Raw genomic sequence first — 26960 nt, forward strand, 5'->3', positions numbered from 1 at the left:
GAAGAGCTCTGCACGGCACTCACTCATGTTACATATATTACTTTAACAAAGTTAGATTCAGAATAATATTTATAAAGCTAAGATCTGCAGACCTTTTTGCAATCACCTGGGTACAATAACCTCATTCACAAGAACTAGCTATAAATTATGCTAATCAGTGAAACATTCAGCAGATGAAGAGGGGTTTATTGTGTAATTTTAAATGGATTCCCTATGAAGAAAAAAAATGGGGAGATATGAAATTAGTTTCAGTGAACATTCCTTTTAAAATCTAACTTACCTGTTGTTGCATGTCAGTAATATAAAGGTTAAAGCAGTATGATCAGGAAATTTAAAACATCTCATTTGTATTGTGGGACCCCTTTCACCCCTCCACAATGATTAAATATAATGCTGAAAGACTTGGCTGTAACAGATGTCATCTTAAGCACCAGTCCTGACCACGCAGATGAAGCCTAAATGAAGTGGCCATAATTTTGCTCTCAAGATGACAGCCCTCTCTCTGAATCAGTCCCTCTGCCTATTACATTTTACCATTACTCTATCTTAAAAATAAACCTTCTTTTGTTTTGTGGGTTTTATAAAATAAAAAGTTAAATAACACAATGAGATACAGATTTCACTTTATGTCCTTTGGGGTGTAATTTAAAAATATATTTAGCTTTAGCCTACCTCTAACGTACTTTTCAATCAGTGGCAAATTCCTGTGCATTATTCACGTCAGACAGTACCTGCTGAGCACTTGGTACTCCTAGGAAGCGATAGGGAGTAGAAGTATAAAACATCATTATCTGTTAAGTTTGTGGTTATTCCTATAACTCCTGGTACGTAAAAGCAGAACATCTAACTCTCATGAATGAAGATCTTGCACATCAGGTGCGTTACCCTGTTTTACAGAGAGTTGTCAATGTTTAACTTCAGAAGCTCTGTTTCCACCTGTCCAACAACATGGGACCTTCTCTGACCGCGGCTTGCACTCCTAAGCAGCCAAAAGAAGCGAGGAGAGCACAGCAAGGGGGGCAGCTGGCTGTGAGGTGATTTCCCGTATTTCAATTCAAGTTCTGTCCTAAAGTACAAGGGAAGCACAAGAAGGGTAATATTCCACGTTTTTAAACAAATCGCAGGATTTGAAGGTGAAGTACAGGAAATCCCGTATTAGGTGCGACATCTGGCAACTTTTATTTACGGATGGAGGATGAGAAGTAAGGAGGAATAAATGACTTCTCTAAAGCCCCAGAACAAAACACCGTATAGACAGGATTAGGCTGTAGGACACAGACTACCCTGTTACCTATGCGACTGCTTCTCTCCATCTGTCTCTGCACAGTCTTCCCTTTTCTAAAATCAAAGCAAAAGTATCACAGGCTTATAGAAATGCTGACCGACTATATTACTGAGTAGCGGTTCTCCACCTTTTTTGCCCAGGTTTCTCTTTAACCAAGTAAGATTTTTTCACTCTTCCCTACAGTTCAGAGGGTGCTCTGCACTGTCTTTACTGCTCGTAGCACTTCACCAGGTGTATACAGCAGGTGCACGCTCACGACCTTCTTGTAGGCTCTTCACTTGACTTCTTTGTTCAGGTGATGTCAAGTTCAGATTCCATGAAATGAAAATCTTCCCAACAGAGGTTATAACACTAAGTGTCCAGACTTGTGTATGACTTAAACGCTTTGTAGCCCACCCCTGATACCTTTAACACAGCCCCAAGGGCTTTAAACCATTAAGGAATCTACTTGTGTGTCAATTCTTTCTGGTTTCCATGAGATTATTTGCACAGACATTACACAGTGATGATACTTGGCACACAAAACTCCATTAACAGGAGCGATGGGCTGTCTAAAATTAACTATGTATTTGTTTTCTCTTCAGTTTCTATAGAACATGAGGAGTGATGCAGATGGTTGACAGCAGTGAGATTATAGTGATAGCTGTAAAATTTGATGACTGTTATCAAAAGCATCGTATGGCTTACGATAGCAAGTAGCAATAAAAAAAAAAAAAGAAAAAAGATTTCCAAGCTTACCCTGGACAGGACAGTTTGCAAAACAATTTTGTCATCACACTTCACAGATTACCATTAGTAAAAGTACGTTTCAAGCCAAACTTGATTTTAACATGAAGCACTGATGCCCACTTACCATTAGAAATAAATATCTTAAAGGAATACATCTTAGGGCACTCCCTGCGCACTAGGGAGTAGTAACAGCAAGGGGGTTTAAAGCCAGTTTCATACTAAAGGATTTAATTAAATAAGAGGATCACTACAAACCTTAACAGATGCTGGTTATCTGAAGCAATTACAGGAATAAATCTGTGAATGAAAGAAATGTGCTGTGTCTCCATCAATGACAAAGGGAGATTTAATTTTGGGGGTGGGAATTTTACTGCTCAGGAAAGCAAGGCAGTGATCAGCTGCGTTTATCTGAGACAAATGCTACGCAACTTGCTCCAGTATCTCTGGAGTAACTTACTCCAGATAGATCGCTGTTTCTCCATGGCAAGAAAAATGTTATACTGCATATTGTACTGAGGAAGATGCTTAACGAAGTAAGCTGAATCCACTAACTTTCTACCACTTTCAACCACAATAAGGCTTTGTTCCACCTCTATAGATGAAATATTAATTCGAACTGGAAGAGAATGGTATCAACAGTCTTCTATCGCAGACCTCCCTGTTCAAACTCTTCTCTTCTTTTGAGAATTACCTCTGTTCTTTACCAAGCTGGCAAAGCTCTCATATTCCCATTTCCCCCTCCCTCTTCTGAATTGCCATGCCTGGAACTCCAGACTTTTCAAAGCTACAATGATTTATTGAAGCCAGTTCTATTTAGTAAGAACTCTGGCAAGCAGAAGCTATACTAAATGCACCAGACAATTCACAGAACAAGATAAAATCTCTCAAGAAAATTTTCAAGCAGTAAAAGAAGAAACAACCAGTGAAGGGTTGACAGCTTTCAATGCTCCCTGAAACACGGGAAGATCAGAAACTCTAAAAATAGTATCTTTTATCTTAAGGTGCGCGTCTACCCATTCACTACCTGAAAATTAGGGATTAATTCTTTAGAAATCAGGACAGAGGAAAGCACTGTTCCTTGGCTAGGCCTCCAGAGAATATATCCAAAGCATCTGTAAGAGATGGACACTTAACCCTTAAACATTAGAGAGTTTTCAAAATATCCATATGTTAATTCTCCTGGGATACGAGGTTTTTACAGGAAGAGGAAGTTAATTATAATCCAATGGGGAATATATTACTCTGTGTTGGTTTTTGATTTATATTTAATCTCGATCCTACACCAAAATATGTACATATATAATTAGCTTAAAATATTTAAGAACATTTCTTGCTATGGGATCCATTTGCAAGGAACATGATACTGAGTGCCAAGACTGAACTGAACTGATTTACTGACAAAGCATCAATATTTTCAAAAACATTTATGCTGTAGAGAGTATGGAATTTGATAATTTACAAATGTCTATAACATGGGCAAGTTTACAACACATTAAGGTCTTCACCCTGAAGTATGTCAAGTAAAATCATGTGCTGCACTTCCTCAAACACGACCAGACTTTGTACATACTCTTCCCCTTTGAAGAAATCAGAGCACATTATTAGCTGAGATAATTTCTTAATTTAGTTAAACAGCACTGTAATGCAAAAAGAACTAGAGAAAATGCAAGCATAAATTGCTGGCTCACCAAGGAACTTAATTTCTACGAATATTTGCTTCATAGAGGACAGGACAATTCTGCTTCCCCTTGTTAATGACCCCTCTCCCGGTCATCCTGGATAGTAAATTAAAGAGATTCAGACTCCTTCCTGGTAATTCTACGTGAAATGGTGACACCCTTCCAGAGAGCTGATGGGACACTGGTTCCCTTCATCAGAGAAAGAATGTTCCAGGTTTTAAGAAAATACAGATTAGTAGTGCATATAAAAACCCAGACTAACAATGGACTTTGTAGACGTTGGCATGAGTTTGACCAGTTTTGTTTTTCTAGACAGTGCTGTGTTTAGCAGTTTAATCAGTGTCAAAGGTCAACACAGTAATTAATTCCCATCAAGATCGTGACTTCTCTTATCAAAGAGGAGGTAAATGAAACGCATGCAAACCAAGGATTTCAGAACCTGTTACGACAAATGGTTCAGAACCTACAATGTACAGGCACAAGAAGAGGGAAGGGTTCGAGTCCAAGAGGTAAGATTAAAGTCAAACGTAAACCAAAAGTAAATCCATTGAACTTAACTGGCTTATTTCCCAAATATACAGTATATACGTCTAAGAATTTAATCACTTAAATCCTGCAATTTTACAACTACTTCTAAGCTGGGTGACTTTACACCGCTCTTCCTGGACAACATACACAGAGGGCCTTTTTTAAAGTACTGTCCAGGTCGATGGTTTATAGGACAGCTATGCTCAAGACTGAATACTGAATAAAGCTCAGCACTCCTTTATTCCTCCTCCACTCTTTGCCTTTTGTATTTCGAACAGAAGGAGGGAAGAGAACGAAACCCAAAAATCTAGCACAAACTAGCTGTCCAATAGCTCTTCACGGAGGTGTAACTGCTGAGACAGGCATCAGCCTTCATACGTATGTGCGAGAGGGAGTCTCATCTGCCTGTTCCTCAGTGGCAGTAAACCTAGCAGCAGCAGAGGAAGGAGCTGGAATTGCACACCTTTTATAACGAGCGTTGGGTGATCCTGATGTCCGTGCAACTCAGAGGAGTGGTATTCACAGGGACAGTTTTGACCATTAGTGTTCTATGAGTTTATTTATCCTTTTTCTTACATTTGAGGTTAATATCTTGGAGCAGTTACTGGGCAGATGGAACTGCAATGAAATAAAGAACACAGGCCTTGATTTTCCTCCCGTTTGCCCTACCACAAAATCAGTTCTACTCCACTGCACGTAAAAGCAGGGTGTGAATGACAGCAAATGCAATGAGAGCTGGACGGGAATCTGATCAGCTGTCCACAAAATGCTTAAAAAAATTCTCCATCTTGCTTTTAGATGCACCAAATGCCTGAGATCAAGAAGTCAGACAGCAATCTCAAAAGGCCCGTGACAAACCAAGATGAGCTTATCCACAACCTTAGGACATACTTATATATGGAAAATTTTGAGGCAGTGTAAATCACTGCCGCCTTTATCCCTGCTGATTTACCAATAGTTATAAAAACCCACCAAAGCAAAATGACATCTTTTCAAAAGGGGATGCCTTGTATTTACAGCTTGCGTCCATACTCCTGCAGGAATGTCTTGGCTTCTTGGTTTCATGCCTACTTAGGATGCAAAGCTGTTAAGGCGCCTATTCACAGATACTCTGCAGCCACAGGTGTTTGTCTGTGAAAATCGCACATATGAAGAAGAAATCTGAGACAAATATAACCTTAAAATAACGGAATTAAATTTGACTTGAATTAAAAGCTACCACTGAAAGCCAGAACAAGAGTGACCAGGACAGTGGCATCAGAAGAACAGCTCTACGGACAGGACTAAATGGCAAAAAAAAAAAGCTCAATAGCTTTCAATCACTGTGCTGTTGCGGCTAAGGAGGGGCAAGGGTTACTGATGGCAAAGTAGGCCAGGAGGAGGTACCAGAAAAGCCTGGAAAGAGGATGATGGCCAAGAGAAAGGTGGCAGGCACCTAGATATCAAAACTTCTAGGTCTTGGTGTCTGATAAAAGCCTTTTTGACCTTCTTGACCAAAAATACTAAAATATATTACTGGAGAACAGAACTTCCCTCTACTGTCAGTTGTCTTCTCATCCCTAACATACATAAACGGAAAACACAAAACGAGACAATCTGTCCGATTCTTTCTTGGACTGTTATGGTATTGACAGAACGCTGGATGAAGCTCAAAACAAGTTTATTTTTCTTACCCTAAATTTAATTTAGACTTGAAATATGAGGGGAGAAGGTCTTTCCTGTTAATTTGTAAATGTCTTTAAAAAATGAATGACCTATTTGGACTGGTGACTTTTTACAAAGTAAGGAAAAACCTGCTGTCACAAAGCTCGAGACTAACAAACAGATTTGTGTTAGATATTCCCTTAAGGAAACTGCGTCAGCCCTGAGCACCGGTAGCTCTGTCGAAGCCAGGTAGTTGGTTAGCCTTGCAGCTTGGAAACCTGAAGGGGCTTGCTCTTCACACTGCAGGAGATGTTCACCTTTTTAGCATGGCAGTGTGACAAACAGGCCAACAAGCTGTTAACCTGTTCTTTCTTCCTGAATCTTTTTCATTCCACCCATAAAAAAGTCTTTTTCACTGCCCTGAAAATCTGGCTGTTGGAACATCTTCTTATTCCACATTTTCCACAGCTACAACGTTATTGAGCACTCTCAGGAGAAAAGTTAGTGTCATCTTCTGATACCGGCAGTTCTTCTTCTGAATGGGGTAGGGGGTGGGGGGCTTTGCTTTTAGAGATAAAGCCATGTGGATAAAATTATAAGAAAACTGAGGAAACCACGTGTACTGAGATATGAATCTTTCTGTAAGAATTTCTTTTTTAAGAATAGACTTGTTCTTACTCCCCCCCCAAACTCACCCACACAAACTGTATTAAAAGCACAAGCTTGCATATATTATCAGTGTTCTCCATTTCTTTTTAATCCTATTAATAATTATCACCATTTCTCCAATTAATACTATCAGGAAATTCTTCTGTGAAAATCTATACACTACAGACATACCCAGCAGCCATTTCATACACTGCGGTTTGAAAAACATACTGTCCTCATCTAAACCGCATCCTCTTTTTTCAGTGAAAGGTATTATGCACGTTCAAAACATTACCCTCTTCAAACACTTCTCTTTCTCAAGACACCTGTTTTCAAACCTTGACTTTATTCCAGAGATTCGGTTCTTCTACACTGTCCATAAACTATTTAATCTTAGCTCTATTAGACATGTGACTGCAGAATGAAGTTAAGTACAAGACTCATTTCAAGGGACAATACTCTTTGCCTTCAATTCTGTGCTACTTAATTAAAAATTCCAACCTCAAAACAAGGGAAGTTCTTGTCCTGCCTTGAAGCTGCTGAGGTCAGGATCAGAAGCTAAGGACGCTGTATGGGACCTCAGCAAGAAGGACTGGAAGTACACATTTTGGAATACTATAGTAGGCCATCACTTTTAGATTTCCTTATTATTTGGTATATAGGTATATATGTCTAATACCAAGTATATTATACACATAATATCTACAAATGTTTATTATTTGAAATATTAAGGAATCGCATCCTTAAACAAGACCTTTAAAATGTAAAAGCTTTATATTCTACAGTGCACTTGAGGTTTAACCTACGGCCTTCACTGAAATACCCATGGCTCTTCCAGCTTCACCCTCAGCCCGCTAAAGGCGTACGACGGAAAGTTGTCACAGCAGTTTGCCAAGTGACGGTGCCCAGTAATGAGACCCTCAGAAAGAAGGGCCCTGAAGCCCAAACTGATCCTTATAAAGGAGGTGTAAATCTTCAGTTCATGGCTGAGAGGATCACTAAGGTAGTTTGGTGGTTATTCTTCTATAGTTACTCTTGGCACAACACCCACACAGCGTTTAGTTTAGATAGCAACCTTCCACTTCTCACAGTGCCAACCACGGAAGCGGCAGCCAGGCAAGTACAGAAGGCCAGCAGGTAGCACAGTACAGGTTTTGGAATTAATTTTCAGCCTCCAGTACAATGCAACGTATACTTCTGCAAATCACCAAGACAAACATACAAAACCACTCAACTTTTGACCAAGTTTGATTTAAATGTAGCAGTTAACTATTTTAAAGCATTAACTCTATGGAATTAAATGCTAAACGAATAAATTCAAAGAAATATCACCACTGTCTGATATTCTTTTAGCAGTACAAAACATGTTTTATTTTTTGTTCCTGGCAGTAGGAACAGCATTGGTTTAGACACTATAGAAGTCAAAGAGTAAGACGTTGTAACTTTGTAAAGAAATACTATTTAAAAAGACAGCTTTGGAGGGGAAAGACACAGAAAGATGAAATTAGCTGAATTTTCTTTGGGAAATAATTTATTCTGTAGCAAATCTGATTTTGATCATTCAAAAGCCCTTCACATAATTGCTATACAGCTCTGGCTACATTTTTTCAAGACTAAATTCCCAAGGCTGAAGGAAGAGAAGCTGTTCATTTTCAGTCCCTGTGCCAGTCACTACATATCATTCACAGCACAAGACGCTAGGGCTCCTGGGTCAGGGGAACTAAAGACAATCCACCCCAGGGCAAGGCAGTCAGCACAGTCTCCTGTGAGAACAGAGTGGATGTGGGCTTAAGTACCTTGAGAGAAAGAAGGACTTTCAAAATTTCCATGAGGAAATTCAAAATCAAACCTACTTTTGCTGATTTTCACTTCCACAGCTGCTCTGCAAAATGCTTTCACATAGTCTGAAACAGAAGCCGGGAACTCTCTGGTCTGCTGTGCTTGCCACTAGACTGTCCCAGTTTCTCTGAAGTCCTTCTCTCTCCATTAATGCTTCTTTTCTGTTTAAAACACTTCTGTTTAAAACACATGGCTTCTATACTTCACCTGACCTTAATGGAGGGAAGATAGCCATTTTTTATGTTGATTTTGTTGTTTTATCTTGATTTTATCTTGATTTTTAAAATTTTGATAGTCTACTGGCAAGCACCAGAAGCGATGACATCATAGCAGGAGGCGGCATCTATTCAGAGGAGCTCAGAGCCAGCAAAAATACTCCCAAGAACACAAAAATAGTTCCTATTACATTTTACTCCTTGGCAAAGGAATATTAGATTATATAAAAGGCAATAGAAATAGCTAGCACAGATACATGCCAAGTACTTTAAAGTTAATGGTAGCGCCTCATCACTCTGGTTCACGTCTGCAAACTGGAAGCCTATATTCTAGGTAGGTCAGATTTGTCTTAAGCTGAAATTCACTAAAATTGTACTGATTTAGACTCCAGGCACCAAGTATGGCAGAGGGAGCCACATTCTTTGTGAATTAAGCGAGACTGAACTGCCAGAGAAGGTCTGGCAACGAAGTCAGGCAAGAGTTGTGGAGAAAAGGCAAGACATCGATGTGGATTCCTGAAATTAAGCTGTAAATGCAGGATAGCGGTGTTGCATTCTCAGAGTTGCCGCTTTAGCAAGAAGGTACTCTTTCCTATAGTGAAAATGACTTCGTCTTCAAGGAAACAAATAGCCTGGCCTGCTGAAAAAAAAACAGCACTGCAATTTCGCAAATTCACATAGAGATGTCGGGTGGATAATGTTCTCCACAGCAAAATGACAAATGTCCTCCAGCATTTTTTTTTTTTTTTTTTTTTTTTTGAGGGGGCCAGGAGGGAAGAAGAGAAGACCAAAGAAAGGGAAATGGGCAAGAAGGAAGACAGCGGAGCAAGAGGAATGGCTAAAGAGCTAACTAGGAACACAGAGGATCCAATGCAACTACAATACAATGATAAAAGCTTCCCGTGCGTGACTCTGGGCATGCCACTTTTGATTCAGCTCCCCTTTATAAGAACAGGGTAATAGCAGCACATTTAAGCTGGCATGAAGATACCTGGATTAGAGAGTGAAAAACATTTAAGCATTGCAGTATTGATGACCATACTAGCATATTAGCAACAGGCAGGCAAACAAAACGTGCTTTGCAGATACACAGGATCCCATTAAAAGGAAATATTAACCAGTACTAAGTTGTGGAGAGCTTTGTTGAGGGATCTAGCAGTAACCCTCTACAGAAGGGTTGCGTGTTAAGGCCCTAAACAATAAAATCTACCCATGCAAAAACATATATCACAGTTAGACCACTGAACCGAGTAACTACCGTGTTTGATGAAGGGGAAGTATAAAAAGCTTGCCCACTCTCAGCAAAAAATAAACACACTTTTACGATCAGCTGGTGTTTGATTCGAGTGTGCATATGTACATACCACTGAATCAAAAAGCTCTGATTCCGCTGTCCCATATACTATCGGTTATTGCTGATATTCAGTCACTACTGCCAACAGCTAAAAATCCTTCTGCTATGTCTGGAATGGAAGTGATCTTCACTTCTGGAGTTTGAAGGTCAGAATTTTATTCCTCCTGCTACTTCATCACAATCATGATGTCTGGCCCAATGACAGATTAAAAAAGGGCACCAGGGAAATCTACGATTGACAATATAATTCCACCAAAAAAGACCTAAGTGAGCATTTATGATTATTATCAGCAGCGATGAATGAGAAATAGTTTTTCTATCCCCAGAAATGCAATGATTACTGGGAAACCCCATTTGTACTGGTACATGCATGACCTTTCAAGGTTTTTTAACCCACAGAAAATGAGAGACACGCACTTGGCTTGCACCAGGCACAGTGAGACCTGAGTCCGTGTATCCTGTATTCTAAGCCAGCAGAGTGACCACCAGCCAATGGACTGTACTGGTGGTGCACCTCTGTGTGATTCGGGCATTCCTTCTTGGCTTGCAACAATTTTCCTGAATCAAGCTTCAGCAAAGTAAGTTTTTTTCTCATTAAAGAGTCGCTTTTGATGATCTGGCATTTTGCCACAAAAATGACTAAGTGAAAAGATGTCTAACTGTTAATCTTTCTTTTTTTAGTGAAACTGCAGACAGCAACAGATCTTTTCTGTATAACAAGAACATTAGCTCAAAAGGCCTGAGTGTAAGAAAGCATACTAGATGTAAGATCTTCTCTTGTTTATTTAAAATTGATTCAATATGAAAAGTTTAGGTTAGATCAAGTATCAGTTACATAAATCCACTGTTCCCTTATTTATAGGTACTAAACATTTCTTTTAGAATACATATAAGTACATGCAACTTATACACTTAATATACAGTTACAATTAACATACCAACACAAAAGAGAAAGCTAAAAAACAGGTATTTGTCAAAAATAAATTACAGTGAAGCCATCAGCAAACAAAGTCTTAGAAATATGCTTTGCAGATTTCTCCTTGGAACAGACAACAGTAAACTGAATAATCTGACTCACTGGAAGGAAGGCTAAGATTTTGTAAAATATCAATATTTCATGTCCTCCCTTAGCTAACTTTGCCTTGTGTAGATAGAAGTGTCTGACTGAAATGTAACCTTCAGGGAAAAAAAAAATAACTACGTTTTAAAACAGTAACATCAAAAAGTTAAGTATGTGCTAGCAGTAATGGGAGAGAGTGGTGGCCATCAATCGTGTTGGTGTCAGGCCTGTTGTTTTGAGGTTAAAGGAATGGCTACAGTTTTCTCTCTAGTGACTGAGTCTACACCAGCAGGTCATTAGTGAGCAGGATTTAATGGGCTCACAAACTACATCTTGTCTTCTTGAACTGGAATGCACCATTTGACTGCAAATCCGGACTGCTGAAAAATAGCTGTGTTTCGTCTGAGATAACAGTCTGAAAAAGAGATTCCATAATCAGGAAAACAAGAGTTGAGAGAGTTCTCTTCATAAAGATGCAAACCAAAAAACAGATGCTGTCTTAAATTACAATTACACTTACACAGCAGAAAGTTTGTATTAAGACCTATTGTAAAACAATGTCTATACAAAAGAGCAAAAGACAATCATCGTTCCAACTCTGCTCATTTCTTCGGGCTCATTAAAGAAATTCTGAGACAAAACACAGTCTTTGATCTCAGGCATTGCTACAAGGCAACTGTACATTTCAAATGAGACATGTTCATTCCTAACGAAACAAAACCTCCATGCAAGTAAAAAGTCAGTCCCTGAAATTCAGAAGTCCTTAATGGCTTACCTTTTTACGAGCAGGTCAAATTTTGGGAAGTAGTTTCTCAAAGCAACTCAGACATTCCATGTTAGCTGTTGTACTGCAATAAACAGCTGCAAAACTTGCTGATTTATTTCCCCATTTGGTGTGCATGCTGAACCCCAGAAGAAATCCCATGCAGGGAAAAAAATAAAGGAAAAACAACCCCAAAACCCACAGGAGAAGCACCTCAGCCCTTGAGCAAAGCACAAAAAAGTTTAACAGGGAAATAGAAAGGAAATCCAGCAACAACTAAAAGTTTGGACAAGAAAGAGGAAAAGCAAGCCTGCTCCCCTTGCCTGCAGCCCTGGCTAAAGGTGCCTCTCCAAGCAAAATTCGCGGAGGCTCCCGGCTCCTCGGAGCAGATGGTATTCACACATTATTCCCGAACAGCAGCATTCCCTAGGCCAATCAGGAGGCAGCACTCAAAAGCCAAGCGCTTCCCAGACTCTGTTACAGTTTTCAATAGCTATAGCACAAGATGAATGACTCAGAAAATGAATAAGCAGGGAAAATAAAACATGCCTCTCTCCTAGTCAGAGGCACAGGCAGGCAGTTCGGCAACCCTGCGTGTACTAAGCACTGGTTTCAAGTGGAATGCACCTGCTTTTTTTCCCTAAATCCTAAATGCTGATTATATTTTCCATATCTTTAATTTGTGTGATCAACCTCACCTCGGGTTAGAAGTCATAATAAGAATTAAATTTTTGCTTTTTTCCTTCAGTCTTAGAAACAACAAACATTTGTAGGAGTCAAAAAAGGATGAACTGTATGTGTGCTCTTCCAGACAAAAAATCTCCAGATAACTCAGTGAAACTCCTCATGCCAGCTCTTGCTGAATACATACACGCATATTTCTAAGATTAAGGCCTAAGTTTACAGATCCTGTTGCAAATGATATGAAAAGAAAAAGGTTCATTTCAAAACTGTCTCTCCTAAACGGATTCATATGTCCTCTGGTTTTGTCTAAAGTTTACCAAGAAACTTTAAATTACAATAAAACAAATACCTCTAAGAAGCAAACGAATTAACAATGACTACCAGCTTTCAGGTGAAGTACAACCGTTACCCAAAATCTGGCCAAGCAGAACCAGTAAACTATTTCCAATGGCTTTGCTTCGCTTATAGACCACGGCCATCGTCTCATCCAGAGAGCCCTTTTAAATACAACTCCTCAACTTGGTGCCTGGCTTTTTCTGACAGCTGCAAGTGAGCAGTAAAGGACGATCTGCTAAACAAAGCAAGTTACTCCGGGAAAGAGAGCTGCACAGCACCGGCAGGTTTCTCCCTGGAATACAGTCGTGTGCTCGTGAGCTTTCCAAAACATACTGAAATTCTCTTTAGTTTTATAACAGAAGAGACTGCAAGGGGGTAGCACTGTGTTTAATGTTCCTACCTCAGCTCTCGCTGCAGTCTACACACAATGTTTTTATTGCTGCCACTCAGAAATTAACTCTGGGTTAGCTGAAAACACACTGCAGTCAGACAAGCGGAATCAGTTAAATCAGTAAAACTATTTGGGGTGAGAAGCATTCTCCCAGGTCCCCCTGGACATTTTCAGATCTTTGTCTGTGGCTGTAAATTGATCCTTTGCATTCCTGTCTGACACATGAACTGTGAAAAACTCTTCAGGGATATTCTCCCTGCCATGAGTAATGCTCTAATAGCATTTCTGCAAAATAGGAGACCAGTTGCAGAGACAATAAAATATCGTGAACTCTGGTCTAACTTTTACTGTTGTTACTTTAAGTCAATTTTTTTTTCTTCATTTTGGTACAAATAAGAGAACTCTATTAGCATCTTACTTTCCTACTTTCAAAACACCACGCATCAGGGTTTCTCCAGCTTGGATTAACAGCAGGACCTACATCCATTTGCTCCATAAGCCATGCCATGCCCACCCAACGGGTAAGCAAGCCAACCCACCCATACAGCTACAGGACAAGGGACAACGGCTGGTGTTCCCGCAGCCGCCACAGCTGCCTACCAGCTCCCCAGCTACAGCTAGAGAAGTACTTAAAGGTGTAAAACACAACTAGAAGCATAGCTAGATCTGGTACGAAAACAAACATTTCTTGAAACTTCATTTTGGCAGACATTTTCTGATCACTGCATTAAGCTCTCTAGCAGCCAAAATCATTGACTACTGACTCACTTAGCAAGGCATCTGGTAGGCCTCCGAGCCCGTATCAGCAGTAGCAATGCTTTGCAATTAAATCTTTTACATGTGCTAGTTCCTTGGAGATGCTCAGGGGGGAAGCACATCTAAAGGTAAACGTGATTACCATAATGCTCTAACTGACATGATAACCACATGTATGCCCTCAGAAACCACCTGGGCAAACATCCTGGTCAGACAGAATACAGAATATTACAGTGAAGTGGCTAAAGGTAAGCAGCTGTTTATTCTTTATATCCCTCGTGTACAGTACATTTGTTAGACATGGATGTAAAGATCAGGGGTTGTCCATCTTTCTGGACACCACCAGAAGGGGCAGCTGCTCTCCCACGTCTTAGTAGTTACACGTATGTGATCACAATAACCCTCGATTAAAGGTCCCAGAAAAATCCACTTGACTGACCCTTTGTCAAAATGTGGGTCCCAGCTCTCAATAAGGACTGACAGTTTCTTCTGTAACTTCTCCAGTTTCTGTTATCTACTACCAGAACCTTATGAATTTGAAAGCTTCTGACCTACAAATACCTTGATACATCACATGTATGCTTTTAATTCCTCATCATCTCTACTCCCATGAAATTCCTTGTCCTCCATCTTCCAAATCAGACACATGAACAAAACATTAAAAACCTCTTGTCTTCACTATCCCTGCAACATTATTCTGAGGAATTTTCCCATGTAGCATCCTCACACAACTGATACACCTCACTAATGTTAACAACTACTTCTAGATACCAGGTCCTGACTGGACAGATTTCAGGAATCGCAGAAGAAAGATTAACAGAGTACACTCTTCCTTCCATTTAATTATACAGAATTCACCTCTCCAATAGTAGGCTGTTGCTGTAGAAAGTTCTGAAAAAGACTTGTAGCACTGTTGTATTTTAGAGATGGAATCGGGAGGTTTCCCCACAATGCTGTGCTTTGAAGTTGCTCTCTTTTAGAGGCAAAATAAAAGAGGCCTTGAACATGCTTGACTAGGAAAGGACCCCTTTCTTTCTTACCAGAGAATTAAGACACTACCTTGACTGTTTCCAGTACCTCCAAGTATGGACGGTTACATTCTATTTATCTAATGTTCCTTCACGATTTCATATCGATCGTTCTCCCTTATTGTGTGCTCATAATCTGGCGGGGTGCTTGTTTATGGATCGGCTCTACCCTCTTCTACAGATTTCAGTAGGGAGAGTAAGGAAGAGACTGCATGCAATGGTTGTTCATAATTCAATTACAAACTTGGAAACTGTAGATGCATTCTACAAATCATTATACAGTAATCTTCTTAATCCTTGGTCTCCTATTCCCCTGGAGCTTTCTGCCTTTTTGATACTGCTGGACGCTTTCTTGAAGCTATACTGGATCTTTCCGTTTTGCCACTCAGTGTGAATTATAATGAAGTTACCAGATAGTGCTTGTATCCATTTTTAAATCTTTCTCTTTGTTGCCAAAGAGTTTTGGTGACAATAGAGAAACCCAGCTACACCTGCCCACCTGCTTTAAACTCCGTGACGTTTGCTCTACGTGCCACACGGTCACGGACAGTTCAGGCAGATTAGTTATGATCCTTTTCGAACAATGATCACTACCCATACCGGGATCGTTTCTGGAGTAAGTCCAATACTGATCACATAACTAGTAGGAACCTCAGAAAATAATGTGGAACAGTGGCCTAATGTTACTTGCGGGGCAAATCTGCCACTAATTCAGATGTTCGCCAATAAATAATGCCCTCGGGTAGGATATTTTATTTGATTTTGTCACTAATATTTCTCACGTGCAGATATCCCACTTTGGTTTTGCCCACCAAGATTTAGAACTTTTTTCCCAGAAAAATTTATTAGCTGCTTCAGACTTACTTTTCAGTACAACACATCTTACCTATGAATTATAGTTAGTACCTGAATACAGCGTAGATAAAATGAAGAAAACTACAGCAAAATACGAAGAAAAGGGTTGCCACCCAAAATATGCCTACCAATTTTATGCACAATTCATCAGGAATTAGTCTGCATTTATCTTCTCTAGGAATTACACTGCCATTTGTCTGTTTTCTTTTTGATTTTTCCTACCATCAAGCACATGTTTCTTTGCCTCTCTTTTGTCAGAAGCCGTACGATAGACACGGTGTAAGAACTATAATGACAAAAAGAATGAAGCATAACTGTCTCAACACTTTAGTCCCCTGCTAGCTCAGCCGCGAAAACTGAAATTCACGAAGAAAAAGCATGATTTTTAAACACTGCTCAAAAGAGAGACCTCGCTAATCTGATGGAATATCATGAAATCACAGACTTCATTACGTTCTGGTTACTCACAGACCTCTCGGATAAATATTTCTAGTAATATACACTTTGTTTCTTTAATGTATGTAACCCAAAGAGTTCTTTGCAAACGATATAAATGTTAGCTGAGGTAAGCAGAGAAAGAACGAATAATTTTTTAAGGATCTGTGCCACAGACCACAGTACAGCGCTGTTTAATCACCTAATGATAGCTTAATATGTTTAATTGCCAACGTACTCATTACCATTTTCCTTCAGTGCTGTAGACAATAATGGGAAATTAACTTTTAAAAACTACTACCACCAAAACGCATTACCTTCCAACATCCACTCTATATAGAAACCAAGTTTTCAGACCCAGTCGGGCAGGACAGTGCCATGGATAAGAAATGCCAAAGTTCACTCATGTTTTTGTACAGTTTTTGCGAGATGGCTGCTCCGAGACAAAACTCCTCCTTTCTCCCACAGGAGGAAAAGGATCAGTGCTCTGCCTGTCCAAGATCTGAGCAAGCCGCCTGCAATCTGTGCAAGCCTACCAAACAACCCCCAATACCCAGTGACCCATGCCCATTAGAAGGATAGCAAAAATGAATTATTTTAATGTTGCACAAAAATGTATAGTGTGCCATGTTAAGATTGCATTCTAATTCTTTTCTACTGGTTCTCTGTATTACTTCGTATCTTCTTCAGACCTCCTATTTTCTCTACATTTAATGTGTTTATGACTGACAACTGTATCAACCTAATTTGACTATTTAAAAGACAATAAAACCTAAAAAGTTTACTAGGAATTTTTTCTGTATAAACTTCAAGCGAGCTAGTCTCTTCTTCTATGCTCTCCTCCTCTTTCCATCTCTCTCATACTTTTTTCAGTACGCCACATCTAAATCAAACCTTGCTTACCAGTCTAATCACACTGCATCTTTATTTTCTCTCTTTACTTTCTCAGATACAAATGCTCAGTCATATTAACTTTGTTTCCTCAGACAGAATGCCAGAATGACAAGACCTATAAGAAATACTTAACAGTTAATTTCCAGGCAACGTACAATATTAAACCACAAAACATACCTCTATTAAAATAGACTCCTGACCAAATTTCCACACACTTGGGGAATTCAGACCGGGGGAAGATTTGTTCCAGAACGAGTTAACTTAATTAGAATGGTAAAATGTAAATAACTTACTCTTATACTTTCAAATACTCTGTTGGTAGACGAGGGGGAGTTTACTTTTCAAAACACAACTGCATGGCATCTTCAGTACTACTTCTATTTAGAAGGCAGGGGCTTCAGAGTACTGCACTGAAAATTAATGTTGTCATCCTATTTTCTTTGTTTTTCTCATTACTAGATGCCTAGAATGCAGTTCTGAAGAAGAAATGCCAAATCAGCTCCCCTGTTATCTGCCTCTGCCTCCCCGTTCAGCAGCAGAATTTCCTCTTGCATGGGAGATTCCTGGTTCGCAGCCTTTTCTGTGGAACTTTCAAAAAGACGCTTCAAAAGATTTTGCTATTTTTCATCTTATTTTTAATCCAGTCTTTGTTCTCTCTGAGATCATCACGTCATCTTTAAAAGAAGATCATATATACATATATATTGTCCACACAGGGAAAATAAATTTCAAGTCCCGGAAACTAAAGAGCCTGGAGTGCTGATGAGCCTTTGGCTCCGTCTGCCGAGATCCTGGATGAGGTGCCCCAGACCACAGCATCTGCCAAATGCAGCTCAGTAGCAATGTTCATGGCCTTTTCCCGTTCCAAGGCAACCCACCCTAGCTCTCGGAATGAACACCCCAGTCTTCACCTGCAGCAGCCATAATTTGTTGGCCTTGGGTTCCCACACAACTCTGCTAACAAACTTCGTATCTAATCTACAAAAACTTCTGTTTTCCCAGTCCTTGCTTCTGTTTTCCTCTCTACCACGTGCGATTTTTAATGCACATCAAGGTGTCACTCATTTCATTACTGCCCTAGAACATCGCTTGAAGAATCTAAATTACCAACAGCAAAGTTCAAGCCTGGCTGGCATCCATGTAATTCGCCCGGTTGAAGCTGTATGTCAGAGACTGAAAAAAATGTGCCATAATTATTGTATTATTAAAGCACAATGGTTTAATTTCATTTCTTTGTGTTAGAAAATCTGCATCTGTGATTCACACTTATTGTGTAGAGAATATGATTCCACTAAAACCAGTAGTTGGGATTTGGTCTACAAGGTTGTTCAAAAGGTCCAGTAAAAATACTGTGCCCTTAAAAGATTAACAACTAATTCACAAAGAAATCTCGTCAGGACACACAAAAGAATAAACTCAGAGGTGGTACCAGTGTTCACTATAGTTATATAAACTGTGATCTAAGCAATTAGAAGACACAATGAATGCACAATTCAGAGATATTTTGTACTCAAGAGTTTGTACACAAATACAACGTCTTATAAATCTCCACTGGCTTGTAAAAAGCTGCTGAGTTGTCTTTTATTCTATAGTACAAAAGAGAAATCTGTAGCTCTGATATGTCATCCCTCTGAAATGGGTAATTTAGGGTTATGGTTTCAGAATCAGCACATTCTTCAGCACTTTTCTTCCAAGAAAATTTTTTGTGAAAAGAATCAAGTAAAAGCATGCCAGTACATTAAAAAGAACACATCAAAAAGTCAGAACTGTGAGCCATCATAAAATGACAATAATCTTTCTTTATATTCCCGCATTTCAGAAAATTGAAAGAAAATATCGGGGGGGAGGGAGGAGAAAGGGGGCGCTTTAATGATTTTTAAAATCCTTACAAGAACCGGTAGCTTTATGTGAGCCTTTATCCTAAGCACACCTGGAGAAAAGTTACAGAACTTCCGTCTCCTTTCACAAACGTCAAAATGGATAGCGACCTACCAAGCCTGTGTACAAAGCAGCGCAAGCACTACAGCTCAGCGAAGAATCATAGAGAAAAAGCCAATAACCATTTCACCCACAGGTTAGGATTTTATTCCAGGGTCTGTTATGTCAAGGCAACTAACACAGCTTAAATCTCATTTCAGGCCCCTAAGTAAATGAGTGGTCCTTCTCTGTTCCAGTTACAAGCAACAATAAATCTATGCGGTATCTCCATGAAAAGCTGGCAACCTAATTTGATTAGGAAAAAAAAACTGTGCTGAGAAATGAGACACACAGCTTCTCAGTCTTGAATATTCCACTGACGTCCTTCTAGCTGATTTCATACATCTCTGTAAGCAAATGAAAGGGCTGCAGGAGGCAAAAAGAGACTCTATATTATTGCCACGTATTCTTCAGAACAGCTTTTACTATCATTAATGATCTATTGATTGGGCTGGCAATAAGCAACTAAGAACGAACTGACACTGAATTTTAAGGTAGATGGTTAACCAATGTGGACTATCAGGTAGATCAAAAATCAAATAACAGTTTTCATTCTGCTAGCAGAAAAAGGAATTTGATTTGACATTCTTGAGGGTAAAAAGGCACTTCAACAGTAAGCACAGAAGTTTCAAGTTATGGTCACTTCTCGAGGCATTAATATTTGTCACATGAGCAATACCGTAAGATAAACCCAATAGTTATCAGCGTGCTCATAGCAGTTCACTAGCTGTTTGATAATAAAAGGGACAAAGGGGCTGCTTCAAGAATGACAGCTACAAGAAAACATTCTCAAAGGGGAAAATCTTTCTTAACAGCACTCTGCGGGCATATTTTGGAGAACTTTCTATTTACTGAATTAATGCAAAATAATGCATGGTACAGCATAATAACAGATTAATCCCTCAGTCCTGCATATTGCTCCTGCAGCTCCAGCAGCGTAACACTTAAGCTATTGACCTTCTGATCAAGAAATGGTTCAGCCCATTTGTTTTACAATGGGATAGTTTAAATCAACGTCATTAAAATAACTCTAAAAGGAAGATGGGGATTTACATAGTTCGGAAGGGGAACCAGTGAAGGTTCTTCTAGGGTACTTGGTACCATGAGTGCTTACTTATCTCTCATTTCCCAGTTTATGAACATTTCCAGTGCCAGCCTACTTATTCAAATATTTTGTAGGAAAACAAGTTTCTACACCATGTGACAGAATACACTTCACATGTCCGTAAGGAGAAGAATGAGAAACCTGTGTACCTTAAAATATGGGTTCTAAATTTAGTGAGCCATTTTAACATATTTGAGAAAACAAACTTGTATTTCCCACAGAATCAAGACAGTCTCTCTGTGACTCCTAAAGTCCAGATTCTAATGTTGGCACAGGCAAGAATACGTGCCCATATGTTGGTTAACATCAGCCCAAACTATGCATGCACTTCTCTGATAATCCTAAAACTTCCTGCTGTAAAGAAGAAAATAAGATTTAGTTCTATGCCCTCGTGGTCTAAGAGGAGGTATAAGACATGAGAGGTAGATGCTGTTCTTCTAGAGAGAAATTAATATAAGTACCTATGAAAGAGAACAGAAAAGTGCAATAAAAAGTGTGATCCTCCCCTCTTCATCTTCTCATGCAAATACCATCATTTGAAACAACACTGAAATCTGTCCCTGATTATTTTATGCAATTCAACTTCAGCATAGCACAGAGCCCGAAGTAAAGCAGTGCTGCCCACTTATATCTGCCCAGTCAACTGTTCACATAGTTTAAATATTACTTCATTCCCTGAACCACATTCCTTCCATACAGTTTTAGGTCTACTGTGATATTAACACTGCAGTTATGTCGTACTTGAAGCTCTAGGGTATCAGCAGAGAATATGCTGTGGGAAATACATCACTACTTCTTGAACAATATATATGTAGGAAGTGGAATACTTTGCGGATTTCAAACTGTATCCAGAATAGTACCAAATCCATATTAAAGAGCTGAGAATCAATTCATTCTAAAAATCACCATCTTAAATTGTTTTCATAAATGTAAACAATTTGCTGTCCTCAATGCAGCCAATTCACTCTACTAACAGAGAAATAAGACTTGCAATTGCAAACAACTTTTTACCCCAATTTATGCTTTTTTGTATGCCTTCCTATAGACTAGATACCAGAACATCAGCACGTGGAACGCTATAAATCCAGGGAATAGCTGCAGTTTTAACCATGGACTTTAATTCCAGGGTGAATTTATGTGGTCCCTAGCTAAATATATCCTTCTAAGTAAATTACTCATGCAACTGCCTGTAGGAAAGCTCTCTGCAGATAAAGAAACTGTTTCCAAATGCTACGTTTGACAGCACATACGGCATAAAGTTACATTCTTTTCTCACTGGCAAAAAAGACCCCCAAACTGAATAATGCAGAATGCATAGGTTCCTCTTCTCTCTGCAAAGACTGTCCAGGAGAGAGGTTAATTCTGCCTGATTACTGCTCCTTGCAATACACTGTATGTATCAGACTACTATATATTTATCTCCAAACCCTGTAAACAGAGTGATTTCTAAGATAATGTGAAGCACGTTACCACATTCATTTCTACTTACCCATGCAGAAGACAGTAAAAACACATGCCTAACCCTGCGCCTTTAGTAGGATGTGTAACTCAGACAGTCTTTCACTAGCCTTTTTTTTCCCTCTCTTTCTATGTTTTCTACTTCTTACCATTGGAGTTGTCCTGGTCCAAAGGATTATCTGGTTCCATTACTTCAAATAAAAGCATCCAACATGCAGTTCTCCATGCAGCAGAGGCATAAAAACACAGCAGTTGCCTAAGCTGATTCACCTGATTTATGAATTAGTGCTGCATCCATAAGAGGCTGTGTTTCTTCTTTTGTATTACATCTGGCTCCTTTTCCAACTAGATGGCTGGGTATTACAGCATGCAGGCCTTTTTCCAGCATCCTCTTAATGCATTATATTTAAAGTAGCAGCAACCTTTTTCTCCCATCCCCCAGACTAAGTTACAGCAGTAACTAGGCTGAGCTGGCAGAGAGCGGAGCTCATTCAGAACAGGACCTGCAAGCGTTCTCCGATTCGTGTTGCTGCATAAAGAGAATGATTGATACAATAAAAAGTAAGTGGGGTTTGACACAGTACGGTATGCACTGCAGAAAATCGCACCAAAACCAGCAAAGGTCTTGAGGGTTTGGGGAATGCCTCGCTGAAGCCACCAGTACGCACCCCCTCGCACACAAACACAAATTATGTCCTGTTCCCTCCTCCTCCTCCCCCCGCTACAATCTTTTATAACCCTGGATCTCCTCCAGCAATAGTCTGTTCAGTTTATAATAAACTCTGCCATTCCCTTGTGTCCCTAGGGCTGTCTTGGAAAGGAAAGAGGCTGTTTGCAGAATGAATAGACCAGCCGGTGCCTAACAGGGAGGCAACTCAATGACTCCGCACTGGGCAGTTGTAACCTGCTGCAGCAACAGCCTTCTGCTGGAGACCTTGTCCTACGCTTACCTCCTCTGCCCAGCCAGGAGCTGCTGCTAAGTTGGTGTTTTAAAAAGCCGCCTGCAAACGAGCTGGAGGGGCAAGCACCAGCTTTGCTAGACTCATATGGTAAATTATACCAGAGTCTGCAAGTGCAGACTCTCTCAACAGAGACAATATTAGCTGATGGTTAGATCATAGTATTAGAAGTCAGGTCACCTTCATTCTGCTACTGGGTCTGCCACTAACTCCCAGAGACATCACATAATTCATAACTCTTCGTTGTGCCTCAATTTTCTATGATATTGACATTGAAATATGTCTTATCTCACAGGACTACAGCTGAAACTTCCCAGCTTTACATGCTTTGAACTTCGTGGATAAATGATACGGTACAAGGACTGAGGAAGAAGACCCTATCACCTAGCTGAGGAATAAAAATGTTATTTTCTCTGAAGACATGTCCACAAAATAACAGAAAAAGATATCAATGTGTAACTATAAACCACGATGTGTCTCTGAAAGGTAACTTAATATTGATGTTACAACAATCCCGAAACAATTCTCCAAATCCAGACTTTCAGGATCAATTTTACTGTGAACCTATGATTCAAGCTCGCTCTTTAATGCTCCAGCTAAGGCATTAAAACATATCTTGTTTAAAAAGAATGCTTTTCTCTAAATCTAAGGCAAGGATCGCTCTAAACACCTACACCAGATTTAGTGCATTTTGGGGTTGTCATGGCTGATGACACAGGATTCTGAGGCAGGCAGGGGTTTCTATTTTGGTGCTCCTGGGTAATGCGTCTGCCTTACTAGCTCCCTCTTTACAGAGTCATGTAACTAGTGCTTTAGAGCTGACTATTCACGCCTGGTGCTACAAGCTGTAGGCGGACAAATGAATGGCTGGCTGAAGGGAGAAAAACATGCAGTTCTGTTTGGAGAAATTAACCTAGCAGGTTGATATGACTCTACTGTAATTGTACCTTGCAAAAACACTTTAGGACTGTTCCTGAGGATTATGCCATATTAATAGAAGAAAAACTCATTTCCATCTATTTAAGTATTGCACAGTATATAGCCTCTATTAAATAATGTTCTGAGATCTCTGCCTTGGTCTAAATTACAGTGCTGCAAACCCTATATTCTCTCCCCTCGCACCCTACGCTCCCTATGTTCTTTACAACTTCACTACTTCTCCCACTCGCTGACAAAACAAAAAACCTCCCCCTTTCCACCTTCCCCACAAAACCACCTACTCTGTGACTACAGGAACATGGCACTCTGCCTGTTAACAGTCCTCCACCTGTTTTGGGTCATGTATACAGTCTAGGACTTGGTATATGATAGAAAAAAGTGTGTTAACTCTTGACTGACACATATTGCATCCCTCCAGTCTAACAAAAGCTGACAATAATAGGTATAGAAAGGATTTAGAGAAGTTTAGGGGGTGAGGAGTCCTGAACAGATATGATCTGTCTATAATGCATCCCAGGATGCGGAGATACACAAACAGACACAGGCACACACCCGCTCAGAGTGACTCGTCACTACAAGGCCATGGAGGGGCTGGAGCGTGGCCAGAGCAGGGCAGCGAGGCTGGGGCAGGGGCTGGAGCCCAAGGCTGGGGAGGGGCGGCTGGGGGAGCTGGGGGGGCTCAGCCTGGAGAAGAGGAGGCTGAGGGGAGCCCTCATCGCTCTCTGCAACGGCCTGAAAGGAGGCTGGAGCCGGGGGGGTCGGTCTCTGCTCCCCAGGAACAAGCGATGGGACGAGAGGGAACAGCCTCAAGCTGCGCCAGGGCAGGTTTGGGTTGGGTATTGGGAAAAACTTCTTCCCCCAAAGGGCTGCCAGGCCCTGGCCCAGGCTGCCCAGGGCAGGGGCTGAGTCCCCATCCCTGGGGGGATTTAAAAGCCGGGGAGATGTGGTGCTGAGGGCCATGGGTTAGTGGTGGCCTTGGCAGTGCTGGGTTAGCGGTTGGACTTGCTGATCTTAAAGATCTCTTCCAACCTAAACGATCCTATGATTAACACAGCCTACCTCGATCACAGAGGACTAGAAATGCCTGGAGAATCATGATTGTCAATGTAAAGGAATACACCGTTCTTTAATGAACATCTGAATCAAGACAAATTATTATATAAAGAGAAACAATTTGTATTCTTCCATGAAACAAATGATGCATATACATAATATACTTTCCACAGAAAATCTAGTGCCAGAAAAGAATAAATGCCTGTGAAATCCTTCCTTGTGGAGGGTCAGGAATAATCCAGGAATGCTACAGAATAGCTAAAATCAAGAAATCAAGATAGGAAAGAGAAAAATAATAGTTATTTAGACCCCAATGACTTTATATGACAACTGATTTGATTTTAATGTCATCCAAATGATTTGCTCATCTGTAGTTACAGCCCCAGTAAAAATTAAACCTTAATGTGCGAGTCAGAATGATGTCAATATTTTGGCTAAGACAGTATTCACAATTTCTAACAATTGAGCAACTGTCATACGTTCTTTGCTGGAGCACAGCTCATGCAGTTAGGAAAAGTAGCTCATGCAATGATTTTGAAAAGAAAGGGACAGTTGGAAGACCAGGGCTTTGATCACTAGGGATTTTAATTGCTCAGGCACTGAATGGAAAATTGCAGAAGTGAAGAGGGAAATGGTTTTCAGACAAATGGCCTGCATGGTCAGAGGCTATGCTAGACCAAATCCTAGGAAATGAGCCAAGCACACTGAACTAATGAGTGTGGAAAGAGAAGTCTAGCTAGCATATTCTCTGGAATACCTATGAGGTTAAGTAGAACACAAACTTTAGAGTTTTGGAAAGCTGACTCTTCAAGGAAGGAATTTTGAAATGGTTGGAAGGAAGTGGAAATTAAATGTACTCTGTTTCTGTCTAATCAGAGCATCTCCCCATTCCCCTAGATGGCTGGTTTTGAGACAAAAAAGGAAGTTATATCTAATTGCCTAATGTCTGCCTGATGTTCGATTCAACATCTTTTATATACCAGACTCCAGTTCTGCTCAATACGTAAGACTTTACTTTGGAGGAACTGGTAGCTACTACTTCTTAACTCCTATTTCTTTTCATAAAAGATGGGGATTATAGCTCACACTGGCCTTTATTTCACAGTGTAACGTGAAATTGTAAACAAGAAAGATGGTGCTTGCTTTCAGTTTGCTGTAAAACTTCAGGCAAATCACCTCATCTCTTTTATCAGCTACACGGATCTGCATCGAACCTGTTTGTTATTCTTTATCAGAAAGTAATTTAATATTTCCAGGTTAAGCAATATAGTATAAGTTTGAAGTAGTATAAATGTGGTGATATAACCGGCCTTGGATTTATTTCCAGGGAAAGGATTTGCTTCATAGGTCTGTTTGGACCAGGTTTTGCTACTTTATGTATAGTGGCAATGGATTATGGTCAACAGAGACTATGAAAAGTCTACTTTCTTTTCTACCAGGTGTTTTAAAGATCTATAGGAAAAGCTAAGTAGAAGTACTTGTATGTATAAACAAGCACAGTCAACAGACGTTTTGTAAACAGTATTCCATTCTTCAAAATAATATTCCATTCATCCAGAACAAAGTGTTGGTATAATTTTTATGTTGTTCCTGGTAACGTATCATTTTGCTATCATGAGGCCTGTTGTTAACAGCCTAAGAACGACGCCAAAGTCCACCACAAGCATTAATTAGGCCTTGCTCACACCAAGTAAACATTACCATTTCCATATTGTAACAAGAGACACAGCGCATGGAGCTGCAGGACACCTTCTTTGCAATCATGAATGTGACAGTTTGAAAGTTAGGAAAACGTGAAGAACTTTTAACTATTTAAAGTTCTAATAGCCCTAAAATGAGTCTTTTCCAGTATAAGCAGGTAAAAAATTTCAGCAATTACATTTTAGTTGCTAGTATCTGTGCAAAAATGATTCCTGGGGATCCATTCTCAGTGTGCCACTTCAGTAGCATCACACTATGTGAGAAGACCAAGTTGGAGATGGAAAGGTCTCTGTTACTTAAAATAAGGAGAAAACATTTTAGGCTGCATATCTACAGAAATGAGTGAGAAGAGGTTCAGTTGCTTTTCCCCTTGAGAAATGGAAGAGCAGTACATTATTTTGCCTGCTGTTTGATGCAGTCGTTGTTAGCCAGTGTAAAAGATCAGCATGATGCCACAGCTGCCCGCCACCACACAGTCCTTCTTTGAAACATAAATTCATATGTAGGAGGGAGCAATGAATGCCTGCAAGTTGAAAAGCCAGTGAAGCACAGACCTGCTTAACAAAACAGTTTGCCAAGGTTACTGGGGGTGTTGTCAAAGCCTCCTCTTTTGTGAGGGCTGAATAACAATTCATACCAAGTAAC

General features: G+C 40.0%; 1 protein-coding gene across 1 annotated transcript in view; it reads right to left on the bottom strand.

The window, feature by feature from the left end:
* The window catches only part of DAB2IP (DAB2 interacting protein), a gene marked incomplete at its 5' end in the record, with an annotated part of 206941 nt that extends 185089 nt beyond the window's left edge, over positions 1 to 21852 (bottom strand). Inside the window, one exon of the mRNA XM_082327221.1 lies at positions 21813 to 21852. Within this exon, the coding sequence (XP_082183347.1) occupies positions 21813 to 21852 (40 nt within the window). The remainder of the gene's footprint in view (positions 1 to 21812) is intronic.
* Positions 21853 to 26960: the final 5108 nt, after the last annotated feature.

Source organism: Platalea leucorodia, assembly GCF_965183815.1.
Source record: "Platalea leucorodia genome assembly, chromosome: 15".
Classification (NCBI taxonomy): Eukaryota; Metazoa; Chordata; class Aves; order Pelecaniformes; family Threskiornithidae; genus Platalea; species Platalea leucorodia.